Here is a 16,779-nt window from a genome sequence, read left to right as displayed (position 1 = left end):
CAGATGGTTTGTACTGTTAGATTAAGACACAGCTGTTGAAATATTAGCATTCATCTTACAGATAGGTTTGGTTTGTTATTCAGAATAAAGTTTATAGCATTAATCCAACAGATTATGTTCTTACTCCGCTTTGCGTGATGTTATTTATGTCCATAGTTGTAGTGGATCAGTGTCATGCTCTGCTTCTTTCCAAGCCACATAGACCAAAAAACCTGACTTTGCCGTTGTTCGAGATACATTATTGTATTACCTGAGTATGCCTTTTGATTTCCGATTTGGACAATAAATACTGGGCAGAGTCAAGAGAAGTTTCGATATGTAGCCAAACACATCTGTAAAATCATTTGGCACAACTGGTTTTGGTTTTTTATGTGTAGTACATGGCAAAATAACAGTCCTGGTGGATATTGCAAGACCATTCCCTGAAGTATTTAGGTTAGATTCATTATGGGCTTTCATAGGAGCAAAATGTAAGTCATTTAACCTCTGCCCAAGGAGATGCTGATCCTAATGTAGCCAGGTAAGACATGAGAGTTTTTGAATGGCAGTTTGTTGTTTGAGAACAGTCTGACGTTCATATCTCAAGCAGTACATTTATTTATTACTGTGACTGTCTGCCGTTGTATTCTCATATGTGAAACCAGGTGTTTTGGCTAGTAGGAGAATTTTGTGAGAATTTTGACAGCAGACTGGCTGCCAAAGGATGAGCAAATAGAGCTTCCTGAATTCATTTAGTGTGTTTTTTCTCTTGCAGCCTTCTGTCTGCAAAAGCTCATGCTCCTTGGTTTTCACAGCATCCACGCCTGTGCTCTGCCATAGCAGAAGTCTTTATCTTCTGTGTTGTGAGGCTAATGCTATAAAACTCAAGGGTTTACCTTAAACATAACCTTGTAAAGTTTTTTGGGGTCTCTCTGGGTCCAGGGCAGTTGAACTCTGTTTTAGATGGTTATGAACACACCAGATGTCCTGAGCAGCACAGCTTGGGGTTCAGTGTTACCTAGCTGTAAGGTCAGGCTAGCCGTGTCCCGTTCTTCATCCTCCAGTAACACCTCCTCCTTTTGCGCCTCTTGCACTGGCACCAGAGTTTGCCCAAACCTATTGTAAGGTCGTTAAGAAGCTAAACCAGTAAAAAACTAAGCTTAGAAAACAGTGATTTAGACGCTAACACTTAAAGATGTCAGCATTCAGGATCTTATCCTGTGTTTTTACACTGTCCAAATACAGCACGTGTGGCTTTGAGGTTGGTTTCATGGGCAATTTAAATCAATCTTAAATCCCAAGTCAGTGCACAGGAGGCTGGTGGCAGGGGAGAGGGCAGGGGTCGATAAACTTATGCCCATTGTGAAATTGCACCTTGAAGTGCATTAGATGAAAACTGTAATTTCTCCTAATTTCACAGCCGTAGAGGAGGAGGAGGAGGAGGAGGATGACAGCTGTACAGTTCGCATTTACTTTTAAGGGAGTCAGCATAATGTACATGCCCTTAGCTAGTCTGTCAAGAAGCACTTTGCCTTGAATATCAGAGTACAGAAACCAGAATCCTTCTTCCAGCCTCATCCCAGTGGAAAACATGGAGCTTCACGTCATCTGCATTGGCTTGTAATATTAAGCTCTCTTAGATATTCTGCTACATCAGCTGTGTGAAAAAAAAAAAAAACAGTTAGCAAAGTCACACATGAAACAGTAGAAGTCATCAAGCCTTTGAGAAATAAAAGTAAATTCTCTTCAATAGGAGTATTCCGCGTTGCTTTTGTTGTATTTTAGAAATGCAACTTGTCTAATGTTACTCTGCAGGGCGTTAATGTTGTTTCTGATGAGGCAGACACTGTCATTCTGGCAGTAAAAATGAAAAGGTGAAGCAGATCTGCTTGGTGATTTTGAAGCGTGGCTATGTTTTTATCTGCCTCTTCCCTCGAGTTTCCTATTATTAGAAATTCCCTTCTTATGAGCTATGAAGAACTTGACCTGGCCTCGGACTCCATTGCGTGCTCTCACGTTAGTGTCAAGTCTTCTAACGACACCGTCGTTACCGAATGCTTTTCCTCCCACACAGCAAGATCCGTTTTGGAGCACCGCGCCAACGGTGAACTGTTTATGCTCTTCACTCCTGTTATTCTTCAAGGAGACAGACCTCCCTTGAGCTGGCAGAGATAGCCCACGAGTCCCCGACACGCAGATCCGGCTGCGGGAAAGAAAAGGTCGTTATCGCTAACGCTGCTCTTCTCATAATGGGTATCTTTCTCCTTCCCACAGCGACAAAGCCACTGGAGCGTTTTTCGGCAGGCATCAAAGCAGTGCTCACACGCAGTTTGTACTTGGAAGGTTGTCTTTGCAACCACAGGAGACAGAAATGTGTCATTTAAATGAAAAATACTATTTCGTCAGGACTTGGAGCCCAATAGTCTCTTGCTTGCCCAGGCAAGTGTGCTTTATAGTGTCTTAACTTAATAGTATCTAAAATACAATCCAGAGGACTATATATTTATTTGTCTGTGATACTTTGGAATTCTCCCAAGCCCATCACAGCAGGCATATGGAGAAGAAGGAGGAAGTCCAAGCCGTCTCAGCTGTCTTATAAAAACTAACACTTCTTGCAAATGGAAATTGTTACCAGGACCACCCATCTGTATTCAGCGGTTCCTAAAACGTAAAGATCACATTTAGGAAAAGTGCAAATTGACAGATGGATGCCATCTTCTCAGTGTCTTCCAAAGGAACTTCAGAATTTAAAATGAAGCAGGAGAACCTCTTTAAAGAACAAGAGCAGATGGCTCTGCTTTTTAGTCATATAGACAGAGATTAATGTCATTTGCTGCCTTTTAACTACTTTCATCTTTATCCTGCTTTTTGTTTCCTGCAGTTGAGAAATTAACCTCAGCTCTCTGTTTACAGACCAGGAAGCTTAGGATGGTTTGTGTGATTGCAGCCCTTTCACAAGTAAGTCAGGTAAAATAATTGGTCGTAGGTTTTAAAGTAAATAACAGGGTGGTTGAAATGTTTTGCTTCCCAGTTCCTAAAGTAGTACAGTATCCTCACTGCAACCATAATTTTTCCGGCTAACATGGAATTATGAGACATGGGATATCGGAAAGCAGTAGGTTATGTGGTTCGTAAGGGCTCACCCAGATAATGTGAGAAGAACTTTCTTCTGTGCTGACGAGGTGTCCTGGTTTGAGGAGAGGAAAGCTTAACGAGCAGCCAGAATTGTGACCCCACTTGGCTTTTCATGCCTGCAGCACTGTGCAAGGCTAAAAATAATTATTAAAAAAAAAAAAAAAGTATACCTGAGTTTCTCCAGACAAGGAAGTTAATGGTGAGGTAAGCTTTGAATGTACGTTATGCTAAGTATTCTACGCTAAATTTATCTTGGCACTGTGCATTAAAAGCAGGCTTGGGCAAATGAGCCTATTGCCTTTTGAGAACAGAATAAAATGTCTGTGCGAGAAAACCGCGCTTCCATAGTCACATTAAGTTGAGCAAGTGTGGGCTGGCTCCAAAAGAAATGGACTCTTACACACCTGACTCTGTGTTTCTGGCCCTTTCTGCAACCATTACTATAGAATCACAGAATGGTTTGGGTTGGAACGGACCTTAAAGATCACCCAGTTCCAACCCCCCTGCCCTGGGCAGGGACACCTCCCACCAGAACAGGTTGCTCCAAGCCCCCTCCAACCTGGCCTTGAACCCCTCCAGGGATGGGGCAGCCACAGCTTCTCTGGGCAACCTGGGCCAGGCTCTCACCACCCTCACAGCAAAGAACTTCTTCCCCACATCTCATCTCCATCTCCCCTCTGTCAGTGTCAAACCCTTCCCCCTCCTCCTAGGGCTCCCCTCCCTCATCCAGAGTCCCTCCCCAGCTTTCCTGGAGCCCCTTGAGGGACTGGAAGGGGCTCCAAGGTCTCCCCGGAGCCTTCTCTTCTCCAGGCTGACCCCCCCCAACTCTCTCAGCCTGTCCTCCCAGCAGAGGGGCTCCAGCCCTCCCAGCATCTCCGTGTCCCAGTGTTGCACTATCTAGCTCAAAGCCAAACTGGGTTGAAGAAGGTGACTTTCTGTTGGATCTGGCTATGGTTTTTACTGGTTTTTTTTTGAACAAGGTGGTGCCTCAGCTCACTGCTCTTTGCAAACCACCAGCTCTGCTGCACCTGTGTGAGCCCTCCCGAGCCTTCTTTAAGAATCACCAGTTAGACTATGGCAGGACAGCAGTTGTTCAGCTCAGGATATTCACTTAGAACAAATATTTTCAGGTGGAGTGTGTGTACCAGCATGGCCGTGGGCTATAGGCTCCGGCAAACGGGATTCAGAGGAGGATGCAGGTCAGAGCCATTGGAGAACAAATTTCCCCTGTCTCAAGAAAACCAATTCTGCTTGTAACAGCCTCTGGAGAGCATTCACAGGAACCGTCAGAGCTGCGAGAGCCGTTCCATCGGAGAAGACGTGTCGTTATCAAAAGCAGGAGGCAGTAACGCGTTCAGTCTAACTGGCTGCTGTCTGATGAGTTAAATCTGCCTGCAGCTTCTGCGATTCTCCTCGCCTGGAAAGTGTTATTGCTCGTGCACCTTGAGATACAATTCAAGATTTTTTTTTCCTAATGAATAGCAAGCTAAAATCAAACGTAGGGCAACACAGGGCGGAAAGAGCAGAGCATGTGGCTGGCCTGAGACAGGATTCGCCCTCAGGCAGTCGCTTCCACCAGAGAATTGCAACAGTAATTGATAGTCATAGCATCGCTCTTTTGCCGTGAGCCCGAGGGAAGAAAACTTCCCTCCTTCCCTCTATGAGTTTATGAGAGCGCTTCCTGTTCAGGTTTCTGTTAAAAGAAAGGAATATATAAACAAACGGAACAGCGAAAGATCACCAAAATGATTTCATTTAAATCTTGCGGTGATGTTACTTCCCAAATGACAGCCAGCTGAATGGCTACCGCTGTGTCAAATAAAAGGTAGAATTTGGTTTAATATCTCTCAATAATATGACAAGTCCAAAAATGTAATGCGGTTCCATGGCATATTCATAGTTAGAGTTATAGCTCTTGCTTTGGAACCAAAAGTGAGAATTTGTTAAAAAGATTATTTTGGGGGGAAAACAGTCTACATGTATCATTCCAGCTCTGCTTGTCCTTCATCCCCTTCTGAAAAAAAAAAAAACAAAAACCAAAAGAAAACCCAAGGTAAGCAGGAAGTTTCTAGTCTCTGTTAGAGCTTGGCTGTTAAATCATCGCCCAGGGTTTGTCTTTTCAGCAGAGAGGAACTGTAGGGAGGGAAGGAGCTGGAGCTGGTGGGAGTTAGAAAATTTCCTAAGGCAGGTTTGCTACCAGCAAAGAAAATTCTGGGGAAGAGGGGAAGAAGAGATAGAATCATAGAGTGGTTCGAGTTGGAAGGGACCTTAAAAATCATTAAGTTCCATCCCCCTGCCCTGGGCAGGGACACCTCCCACCAGACCAGGTTGCTCCAAACCCCCTCCAACCTGGCCTTGAACCCCTCCAGGGATGGGGCAGCCACAGCTTCTCTGGGCAACCTGGGCCAGGCTCTCACCACCCTCAGCATAAAGCATTTCTTTCTAGTATCTAATCTCAATCTCCCCTCTTTCAATTTAAAACCATTCCTCCTCATCCTATCACTACATTCCCTGATCAAGAGTCCCTCCCCATCTCTCCTGTAGCCCCCTTCAGGTACTGCAGGAGGTAGGGTGGGACTGCAAGTCGGAGCGCTCGGAGGAAAGCGGTGATACAGGGTTTGAAGGAATTTCCATGGTCACAGAGATTGTTCTCAGAAGTGGAAGGACCAGTGGGCGTACAACTGTAGCTATACTACACAGTTATGTGAGCTGGCATATTTTAAATACTTCAGTACCTTCAGGAGAGAAGAAATGTTTATCTCTTCTTAAACATTTATCTCTTCCCCTTCTTGGATTTCCCCGGACTTGACCTGAATTATTGAAATCGGTTCGGCTGCCGTGTCATTTCTTGTCCTTCTCCTCTTCCTTTTTCGCCTGTATCTGGAGTTGTTCAACAGGCGCTCCTCAAAACCCCGTCCCGTTTCAACAGAGAGCCTTTTGTTAGGCACCGCAGCGGAATAGGGCTAAATGTCATAACTTGCACTGCGTCCTTGGGCAAGAGCATTAAAAAACAGTCTTTTAATCTCCTTGGCTTTATTTTTAATAGCAAACAATATAATCAGTAAGTGGAAGTGACTTTTCATCTTAGGAGCTGCAAACCAAGTAAGATAATTTCGGAGATAGGGTGCTCGCAGCGGGGTTACGGGTTGAAAGCGAGTGAGTCTCTTTTTCTGCCACACCAGGGGTGGTTGTAGGGTTTTTTTCTCGTGTTTTCTAGCTTAGCCTCTTCACGAGCTTAAAGCAAACTGGTTTGATATCATTCGTAAGAGAGTTTTTTTGTCTGCCTGCAGTTGCCGTTTTGAGAGACGGGATGGTGTGAGAGAGGTCTGGAGTTGCTGAGAAACACAACAGCCAGCACTAGGGGAACACTCCTATTAAATTACCCCTATTGAAGTGTATTTCTTCAGTGTTGTTGGGGTTGGGTATATCCATACTGTGTTTTGAGGAGTACGCCAAGGCCATACTCAAAACCAGACGTGGTTTCTTCAGCGATAAAGAACCCTAAGTGCAGGTAACCTGCCCTCCAGGGTCCGAGGAACTTTTTTGGGGAAGATTCGGTTACCCGAGTGTTACTTCAGATGTTTCAGAGCCTCCAACCCAGGCTCTGGCTGCCGTGCCAGGAGGGAGCGGGTCTCTGCATAGACCCTGCGCCGTATCTGTCAGGCCCAGGAGAAGAACAGATCTTGTTCCTGATCGTCCAGGCCCACGTGGATGTCATGGGAAATGAATGGCATCTTAGCCAGCAGGAGAAGGCAGCGTTTCGGCAGCTGTCTCGCAGCCTGCGTGTTTGAGCACCCTGGGGCTGCTGAAGGGGACGCCCTGCTCTTACTGAGAGCGCCCTTTCAGACCCCGGAGCCATCTGCACCATCTGCAGCCCCATTTTTGGACGTTTCCTGTCTCGGTTCCAATATTCCCTCGGACACCATTGCCCAGCGTCCTTTGGAGTTGGCTGAAAGCCATCGCAAGAGCCACCTGGCCTTAGTAGGATCAACAGGATACAAGGAAATATCGGTACTTTTCTGTTCCCTTAAACTTGCTTTACTGCTTTTCCTTTGCTTTGCAGCAGCCGTGATCAGGAGTTCTGTTTACACAGTTTTCTTATGTGCACCCCGTCAGATAGTCTGGGATCTTCCTAAATGGTGCAGCTTTCTGCGGATCAACCGAAACCAAACAGATCTTTTAATGAAGGTGAAGTAGCAGGAAAAGAGAAATTTCTGAAGCATCTATTTTTTTCATGAAAGTCGTATCAGAGGAGAGTATTTGTCAGGAGAACCTGAAATTTAGTTACAGGTGCATGCAAAACTGCAGCGGGGGGAGGCAAAACTTTTTGGGAAGCAGGTATTAAGCTAGTAGCTCTTTGTCATAAAGATATAACTTCATTTTCTTATTTTCAAGGTTCTTTGAAAAGAAGGAAAGCTAAACACTTCCCAAAATAGAAGTGGAGTTTTCCTTTTCTTTTCCCTTGCCGTGAAATAAAGGCAGATTATTGCCTTCTGCTTTTCCAGTCATGTCAGGTGTCACAACTACTTAGAATCGGTTTCTCGGATCCTTGTTGTCAAACAATAACTTTAGCTGTGTATTAGGCAATAACTATTTAAAAATAGAACCATATATGCATCTGAATGCCCAGCCAAATCGAAAGTGTTCCTTGAGTAACAATGAGCTCGGAAATGTAAATACTTTCCAACTGTTGCTTCCTTTTTCCTTGTCAGTACCTCGGAGGGCTTATGCTTCATACAATGCTCTCCATTCATGGCCAACTCCCATGGCTCTGTTGTGACAATGGTTTCAAAAATGCATAGTACTGAAGAGAATTTAACCAGCTTGGTAAATAATAATAATGTTTAAAAAAAAAAAAAAATCAGTAAAATCACAGCATGGTTATGTCTTACGCCTATAGTCTTACACCTATAAATACTTAAAGGAGGTGTCAGGAGGATGGGGCCAGTCTCTTTTCAGTGGTGCCCAGTGACAGGACAAGAGGTAATGGGCACAAACTGGAACATAAGAAGTTCCATCGCAACATGAGGAGGAACTTCTTTCCTGTGAGGGTGGCAGAGCCCTGGAAGAGGCTGCCCAGAGAGGTGGTGGAGTCTCCATCTCTGGAGACATTCCAAACCCACCTGGACATGTTCCTGTGCAACCTGCTCTGGGTGGACCTGCTCTGGCAGGGGGTTGGACTAGATGATCTGCAGAGGTCCCTTCCATCCAACCCCTTGTCATTCTGTGATTCTGTCTTGCATTCTGAAAATTAACCTTTTGCAGAGTGAAGGAAGAATTGGAAGAGTATGGAGGTGAGAAGGAGGAACTGAAATGTGAAACTCTTCCTCATCATTTCTAGTAATTGTCACTTCCATTGCCACAGAAGATGACCTATTTTTTGTTATTGGGTGTGTTCTGTTCTATAGTTTGGAAAAAGAAAATGTTGAATTGGCTTAAAATACTTCTCAGGGAATTGCTCTTTGAGAACGTAATCTTTCTACAGCCTACTCTCCAGCTTTGGTTATAATACGATTTAGGTTTTATATTTATATATATATAGCAGGTTCATTTGTGCTTCTGCTATTGCACCACAAATACTGAAGATTAGACTTCCTCTATAATCCTGCTGTGCTGTGGAGAAAAGGAAAATCTGGTATCAAGATAATTGACTTTATAAAAGATCTATCTGGAACAGAGCTCATAGTGGCATTGCCATTGATCGAGCGACCTTCACCTTTTCCCTTCAAGCGATGATTTGAAATATAAGTCAAGGAAAAGAAGTCAATAAAATATCACTGCTGTTTCTCCAGTCTGGAGGTAGCAGAGTAATTCAGTGCTCACGTGCTGGTTTGGTTTATTCTAGAGTTGTAAGTTCTAATGTATTTTGATATTTTGTAGTTCCACTCCTAAGAGAATATAATTGATCTTATATTAATATCCAAAGATATGGTGAGGCTTTATATATAGTGGTAGGTGCCACACACAGAGAATAAGATATTGATTGACTCCTGGAGAGTTTTAAAGATAAGCCATAACAAGCAAACACAAAATGAACCCACGCTGGATAGTAAGAAGATAACATGGATTATCAATGTGCACCAGTTTTTATTAAGACATAAATCCCCATCCTACTTTTTTTCCCTTCTTTTTCATCTTCAGAAATACTTAAGAACAGCTGTATATTGCCTAATTGTGATTTTTCTCTCAGCGTTTCCAAGGAGCGTTATTTAAACCTGTTATAAGGGAACATAGTAGCACGAAACAGCAGTTATTTTTTTCTGACTAATTTTTTCAGGCTTTGATTTCACGGTGCTTTCTGGTGATTAGTCAAGAAATGATGTACTTAATGTGACTCCGCTGTGATTACAGCCCTGTTCTGGAAGCCAGAAGGTTCTGTGTCTCTCTGAGAATTTAGGTAACGATGATAGAATGCACGTTAGGACTGTTCTCTGTCGGTGAATATACTCTGATGGTAGAACTGAGATTTTAACAGATGGGTTCTCTTCAGCTGGAGAAGATGCTGTGGGGAGGACATAATAGAAAATAGCCTGTGTTTGCATTTTGTCGAAAGATACGAAGCACACTGCCCTGCTGGAGAGATTTGGGAAATAGAGAGATTATTTACAATTATTATGTCGTGATCTGAAATTAATATTTGAAAGATCACAGTATGCTGCGTTTCTGTACTGTCAAGGAATCCTGCGTTATCTGACATTCCTCAGATTGTAATCTCATCACCCGAATGCGAGTTTTTCATATTATCCTCCTAAATAAGCAGGTAGCCATTCATGTGTCTGTCAGCTACTAAAAGGAATCAAGTTTATCTGACTGTTATTGGAAGTGTGAAGCTGAGCCTGAATCCTCAGAGGTGTTTAGCTGTCTAATTCCCATTGATTTTAATGCAAATCGAGTACATAGATGTCCCTTGTGACTCTTTGTCATTGTCCCCAGGCTTCTTGATTGCCTGTCTTCCTAAAATACATAAGTGCTGTGTTACCATGATTGCTTCTTCCAACAGACAAATTTCAGAGAAAGAAGGTTGTGGTTATGGTTGTGAAAGCCCTAACTCCTCATGAGACAAATTACAGCTTCCTGCTGAAGTGTTCTACAAAACTGCTGTTTGTAGGTATTGAATTTTCCTTTTTTTTCTTTCCTAGCCATTTCATCCGATGGTGAATTTGGAATGCTCCAGAGATTTTCGACCGTTTCTGTGTGCCCTCTACGCCCCGGTGTGCATGGAGTACGGCCGCGTCACCCTCCCTTGTCGCAGACTCTGTCAAAGAGCGTACAGCGAGTGCTCCAAACTCATGGAGATGTTTGGGGTCTCTTGGCCTGAGGATATGGAGTGCACCAGGTGAGCAAATCTGGTTGTTTTCAGAATCCCAGGATAAAATTTTGGTATGTTTTACGATCTGAAACAGGTGTTTAAAATGTGTTCCATTACGAGCGCCCTGATTTTCCTTTCCATTTGTGTAACAGTGTTTCCTGGTGTGGAAACCGAGTTCATATTTCTGTCATCTGCCCAGGAGATAAACTGAAAATTTCTGTGGGCATTTTCTGTGAACTGCACATGCATATTCTTAAATTAATGAATATACCCATCTATTTTTCTTCTTCTTTGTCACTTATGCTGACCTGGTTTTACCTGCTATACTGGAGTTTAATAGGTGATACTGCTATGAATTTCTCTGAGGGTTGGGCAAAATTACATATGCTAGGGATTAATAATCTCTTTTTCTGAAGGGGGAGCTGGCTGGTTTTGATGAGCGTACAAAAACTCAAAGCTCTTTTTTCAGAGCATCTACTTCTTGTTGAGCTTGTGTGCCAATAGATATTTTCAGCTTTACATTATAGAAATAACTTTATACAATTGATGATGCTCCAATCTATTTGAAACCAAATATACATGAAATTGAAAACAATATGCTTTATTTTTTATAAGTGACTCCGACAGCTAATAAAATACAGGAGCACAAACAGGAAGAAATAGTCTTTCTTACAGTTGGATTGGAGAGAGTGAAAAACAGTTAAAACTTCTTTTGGCAAAAGAATAAGTCAGAGGATGCTTCCAGGTCCTGATAATCTGGATCAAAGATGGCTCTAACTCCCTACTCCGAACAGGTGCTTGGGCCCTTCAGGTCCTTCTGTCTCCTCACTAAGGCCCAGGTAGTGAAATTTCAAAACTAGAGCTAAATCTGTTGAAACTTTGCTGGTGCTGTGCTCGTGCTGTTGTGCCAGAACATGGACTGTGGCAGAGGACCAGGCACACTTGGCTTCTGCTGCACTTGCTGAGGTGATGCCATCTAGCAGAGGGAAGGACGGGACAGCTACGCGTGGAATCCCTCCAATCTCTCCTTCAAAACTTCAGACTGCTTCGCCAGCGGCTCCAGGCCAAGCTTTACTTAATTACAAAAATAGCTTCATTGTAATTCCAATTTATTAATGCTAGTAGCAGTGCTGAGTTAGATTTTTGGTCTAACTAGCTCACCGTCCTGTCTGATAGCAGCTAGAAGGGGAAAGGTTTTAAAATGTTCTTATAAAATCATGCTTCCTTGGGCACATAGGCTCGATTTACAGTAATCCTGAATTTATAGACTTCCTGAGATGGATTTGGTATCCTCACCTTTATGCTTAAAGCCCCAATGGGCCCGTCGTCCGTTTACTTCTCTGGTTTATTTTTAAACCTATTTTATTGTTTCAACATCCACCACATTCTGGGACAATGTGTTCTAGAGTTTGTTTAAACATAGTGTAGTATTTCACTGGTTTGCCCATTATTTGGGTTGTCTTTGTTTTTGCTCAGATTAGCGTGTCTGAAGTCAGACATATAAATAAGGTTACTACTCTTTTCAAAGTGTGTGTATATTCCTTGTAAATAATTCTTTTCTTACTTTTTAGATTCCCAGATTGCGATGAGCCATATCCTCGTCTTGTTGACCTCAATTTGGCTGGGGAGCCCACGGAAGAGGCCCCAATGGCAGTGCAGAGGGATTACGGCTTTTGGTGTCCTCAGGAGCTGAAAATAGACCCTGATCTGGGTTACTCGTTCCTGAGGGTACGGGACTGTTCCCCTCCGTGCCCAAATATGTACTTTCGGCGTGAAGAGCTGTCCTTTGCTCGCTACTTCATTGGAGTCATCTCCATCGTCTGCCTTTCTGCTACCTTGTTTACTTTTTTAACTTTCCTGATCGATGTCACCAGATTTCGCTATCCAGAAAGACCGATAATATTTTATGCTGTCTGTTACATGATGGTGTCCTTAATTTTCTTCATTGGCTTTCTGCTTGAAGACCGAGTAGCGTGTAACGCATCAAGCCCTGCCCAGTATAAGGCTTCCACGGTGACGCAGGGCTCTCACAACAAGGCTTGCACCATGCTTTTCATGGTCCTCTATTTCTTTACCATGGCTGGCAGCGTTTGGTGGGTCATTCTCACCATCACCTGGTTCTTGGCAGCTGTGCCGAAATGGGGCAGCGAAGCCATCGAGAAGAAGGCCTTGCTCTTCCACGCCAGCGCCTGGGGCATTCCTGGAACTCTAACCATCATCCTCTTAGCGATGAATAAAATTGAAGGTGACAATATTAGCGGCGTATGTTTTGTTGGCCTCTATGATGTGGATGCATTGAGATACTTTGTACTTGCACCTCTCTGCCTGTATGTTGTTGTTGGAGTTTCCCTTCTTCTAGCTGGCATTATCTCCCTCAATCGGGTTCGCATTGAAATCCCGTTAGAAAAAGAGAACCAGGACAAACTGGTGAAGTTCATGATCCGGATCGGTGTGTTCAGTGTTCTGTACCTCGTGCCCCTGTTGGTTGTAATTGGCTGCTATTTCTATGAGCAGGCTTATCGAGGTGTGTGGGAGACGACGTGGTTTCAAGAACGCTGCAGAGAATATCACATCCCGTGTCCCTATCAGGTGAGGAAACCGATACCACGTATTCAGGAGCGCAGAAAATGGGTAATGAGGGGATATGTTAAGATTTACTTGTCATCCCGAACTGAAAGTGCTGCCTTTCCTGCAAGGGAAGGGTCTCACCATACTCAAATTATTTGGATAATTTATTAGGCCTTCTGGAAGACTAGATATTATTGGAAAATTGGAGGCTTTCACCAGCTGCTCGATGTGGTTTTTGTGGAGTTTCTGGGCTGTATGGTACTTACACAGAATATAAAGATGCTATTTTAAACCAACTTCAAGAACTGCACTTAATGAGTTTATTTTTGGTCATTAGAGACGTGTTAGAAGTTTTGCTCTGAAGGAATTTTGGCTTTTCAAGCGAGTTGTCATCAGCCTAATTACTGCTTTTTCTCGGTTTTGTTGTTCATCTGAAACAGTTTAGTTGCTTTGATTAGCCCAGAGGTTTTGCGCTCATTTTAGAGCGGTCTATGCATGTGTCAGGAACGTCTATAAATCTTACTTGAAGTGCCTTCAGAAGAAAACCAGAGCTCACAGCTCATCAGGTTTGGTTTTTTTCAAGAAAATTAGTTACCTGCTCAAGTTGTTTAATTGAGTTTTCACAGGAACAGAAGCCTCTAAGAGCTCTAGGTATCAAAGTGTCCACTCTTCCCTTCAATATTATGCTGGGGCAGTTGCAAAGAAAGCATTGTAAGTATTAATCACTTGAAGCCTGCTTTCCTTTTTTGAGCCAAAGTGGCAAATTGGTTTTGGAATGATGCTGCATAGATACTTTCTGCAACTTACTTGAAAGCAGCTTTATTTCAAGCAGGTTGTACAGCAAGCATCTATAGCTACGCACCCAGGAGCATTCAAAAAAAGTTAGTATTTTGGCTCTAAGGCAGTTGAAACACCAGCTGGATGATCAAAGCTCACATTTTAATGCAATAAAATATCACTTAAAGGTTTGGCTGAGTCTATATAGCTTGATAATAATCCTTTTATTACCTTTTAACCCTTTTTATTGTTTTCTCTGTTAGATTTTTATTAGGGTGTGACTCTTCCCTCCCATCCAACGCTTGAGCATTTTTATTGCAGGAAGTATCTGTCGGTGGGTGTGTTCGGTTTCATTTGCTTGATTGAGTCCTCATTGCTCCGGGTGTTAATGTGTTAAACTGACTGATGCTGAAAAAGAGAGAAAAAGAGGGACATGCAGTTTTCTCTCACTTAATTTCAAATACCCACCATGTGCCAATCTAAAATCTGTGCAAGAATCTATAAAATTAAAAGGATATTGCGTTCTCAACAAAAACTATTTTAAACCTGGAAACTTCTGATGTCTAAAGGCTAAAATCCTGGCCAGTGGAATAAGGAAAACATGTAGTAAAATGCTGCTCAAATCTCTAGAAAACCGTTAGCATAATGGCTCAGCGGGAGTCAAAAGAACAATAATGGTTTCATTCACATCAAATTGGGTTGAAGGACCCGGAGACCCTGGGGAGTATTAGAAGGGTTTTTCTTCTAACCCATCCAATTTATTTTTTTTTTTCTTAAGCTAAACATGCTTTCCTAATTTAACTATCCAGACTTGGAATTGAAGCAGATTTCCAAAGCTGTGGAGCAAAATGATTTTATTAGACTATGCTAGTAAAATATATTACAAAATTAGGGGGAAATGTAAAGCTTTGTGGAAGAGTATCGCAAGACCATATTTTTTTTCTAAGCCTTGATGTTATTTAACTTCAAATATCTGAATATCGGTGTCGGAGATTAGACTACGTAAATTGAGAGCAGTAGTTGATTCCACAGTGGCCGTGGGGTTTACGTGCTGAAGTTACCCAGGGTTGCGTGGTTGAAATTTGCCGCACTTTTATCCAACCCCAGCAAATCTGAAGTTAAAAATTCATTCATCTCTTCAGCCGTTACATCATCTTTGCCATTGGAGGATGATGCCGCAGGAACTCCTTCTGGAGAATCGCTAATGGGGGAGTTCGATCCCGCAGCTGCTACAGACATCCCCCCCCCCACCTCCCTCCTGGCTGCTTCACCCAGCAGATACCGCGGGGTGAAGAATTTGCTGCAGGGTCTCCTGGCTTCTGCGAAACCAAAGAGGGGGCCTGGGCAGCTGGTCTTCCAATGAAAAATAGACATCGTGTTCCTTTGACTACCTAAAGGGCTAAATATTTCCAAAATGGAGAAAACAACAAGGTACCTTTATGCTTCGATCTTGATTTCTGGCTCCCTGGGCGTTTCCTGGGTTGCCCTGGCTACGTATTTTTACGGTGGGTTGTCAGATCTGGGAGGCATCTGTTGCTTTCCTTGTGAAATAAGAACTTTTTTTTTTTTGCCACAAAGGCAGGAAATCAATATCCTGGTGATTCCCTCTCTTTGAGGGGTAAGCGCAGGGCAAAAAGCAGCTCGTGTTACCTTACCTTGCCCTCGGTTTTCCTCGGCGCTCCAAGTTTCTGGGAGAGAGTAGGAAGGAGGGGAAGAGTTTGTGAGCCGACAAACGTTCTCCCAATGAGCACATCCCCATCCTCAGTTTTCTGTAGCATCACGGGCTGCTGCTGTTCAGGCAGGAGCTTTAAGCTGTTGCCTGGGCCACAAAAGTGGGTAAAACGGGCAACATCACCCCTCTCGGATCACGGCTGTGAAGGTTCACGTGAGCTCTGAGATGTGCTGTCAAAAGCTGAGGGAATATTATTTCCTTGAGTCTCTTTTAGTAAGAAAAAGCCCTACTATATTGAGAGGTGAGGTTTATTTACAGTATATACAACAAATCTGCTATGATTAAGAAATTTAGTTGTGCTTTCCTCCCCCGCAGGGGAAATGCCTTGGGTTTGTGGATGTCAACTTAAACAGGCAACTCAGGGAGTTGTGTTTTGTGTCAACCTGGACAAAACTCTTTTCATTTAGTTAAAAATATCAAGGTTGCTGTATTAGAACATGCTTCTTTCAGTATGAATAATGGCAAATTGACTGAGGTGTTATCACAAATAATTATTTTTATTGTTTCTGATGCTATGTGGAGTCATTGCAGGGACGTAACCTGTTTCCAGTCAGTATTATTTCGCTCTGAAATACCTGCTCACAGTGGCCTAAAAATGTCTTCACCCACCCCCCTCCATTTTCACCGAGATCGGGACATTTTTGTTTTTCTGGAGGGCGAAAGGGCGCCTTTGTAATCTACTTTCAGCACAGTAATACTCAAATGAGGAGCTGAATTTTATGTTGCTATCCCACTTTTCAGTCACTGCCTTAAAAAGGGAATTCATGGCCTCAAAAAAAAAAAAAAAAGAATTAAAGTTTTTGTGCAAGAGGAGTTCATGCAGTGGAAAATGAAATGAATTTTCACTCGCTATAGAACCTGGTATCCCCATGATAAACGTAGCATTTTAAGTGAGTTGTGTGCATTACACGTTCTTCAGGTCAGGCTTTTATCTCCTATATAATCTTCTTTATGAGAATATAGTGCAATTTCACATCAAGGTAAAAATGCAGAAATGAAGTGGGGAAAAAAGCAGGGAAGTGTGACACAATCCAATCATAAAATAATCGCCTTTAGTCATCTCTTTTGCTGTGATTGAAAATCCATCCTTTTCTGCTCCTCCTCCCGCTTCTGTGTGTAACAGTGATGGTTCTACCAGCACCGTGTAACAGTGATGGTTCTACCAGCACCGTGTCCTCGTTCAGAGGGCAGAGCCTTGGAGCAGAGAGCTCTCATTTTGTCGTGTTGGGTTCAAGGAGGGATGTTTGGGGGGAAATAAGATTGCGTGCTCCTAATGCTG

General features: G+C 43.1%; 1 protein-coding gene across 2 annotated transcripts in view; it reads left to right on the top strand.

Annotated features, from left to right (window-relative positions):
* FZD3 (frizzled class receptor 3) overlaps nt 1-16,779 on the top strand; it is a 55,024-nt gene that overhangs the window by 16,184 nt on the left and 22,061 nt on the right. The window contains exons 2-3 of one of the 2 annotated variants that reach the window (XM_074153031.1): nt 10,254-10,450; nt 11,995-13,012. In XM_074153031.1, coding sequence (XP_074009132.1) covers nt 10,254-10,450; nt 11,995-13,012 — 1,215 coding nt within the window. The remainder of the gene's footprint in view (nt 1-10,253; nt 10,451-11,994; nt 13,013-16,779) is intronic. The other variant, XM_074153032.1, reaches the window with a different exon arrangement.

This window comes from Numenius arquata, chromosome 9 (assembly GCF_964106895.1).
Source record: "Numenius arquata chromosome 9, bNumArq3.hap1.1, whole genome shotgun sequence".
NCBI classification, from domain to species: Eukaryota; Metazoa; Chordata; class Aves; order Charadriiformes; family Scolopacidae; genus Numenius; species Numenius arquata.
This window is presented reverse-complemented; position numbering and strand designations above follow the sequence as displayed.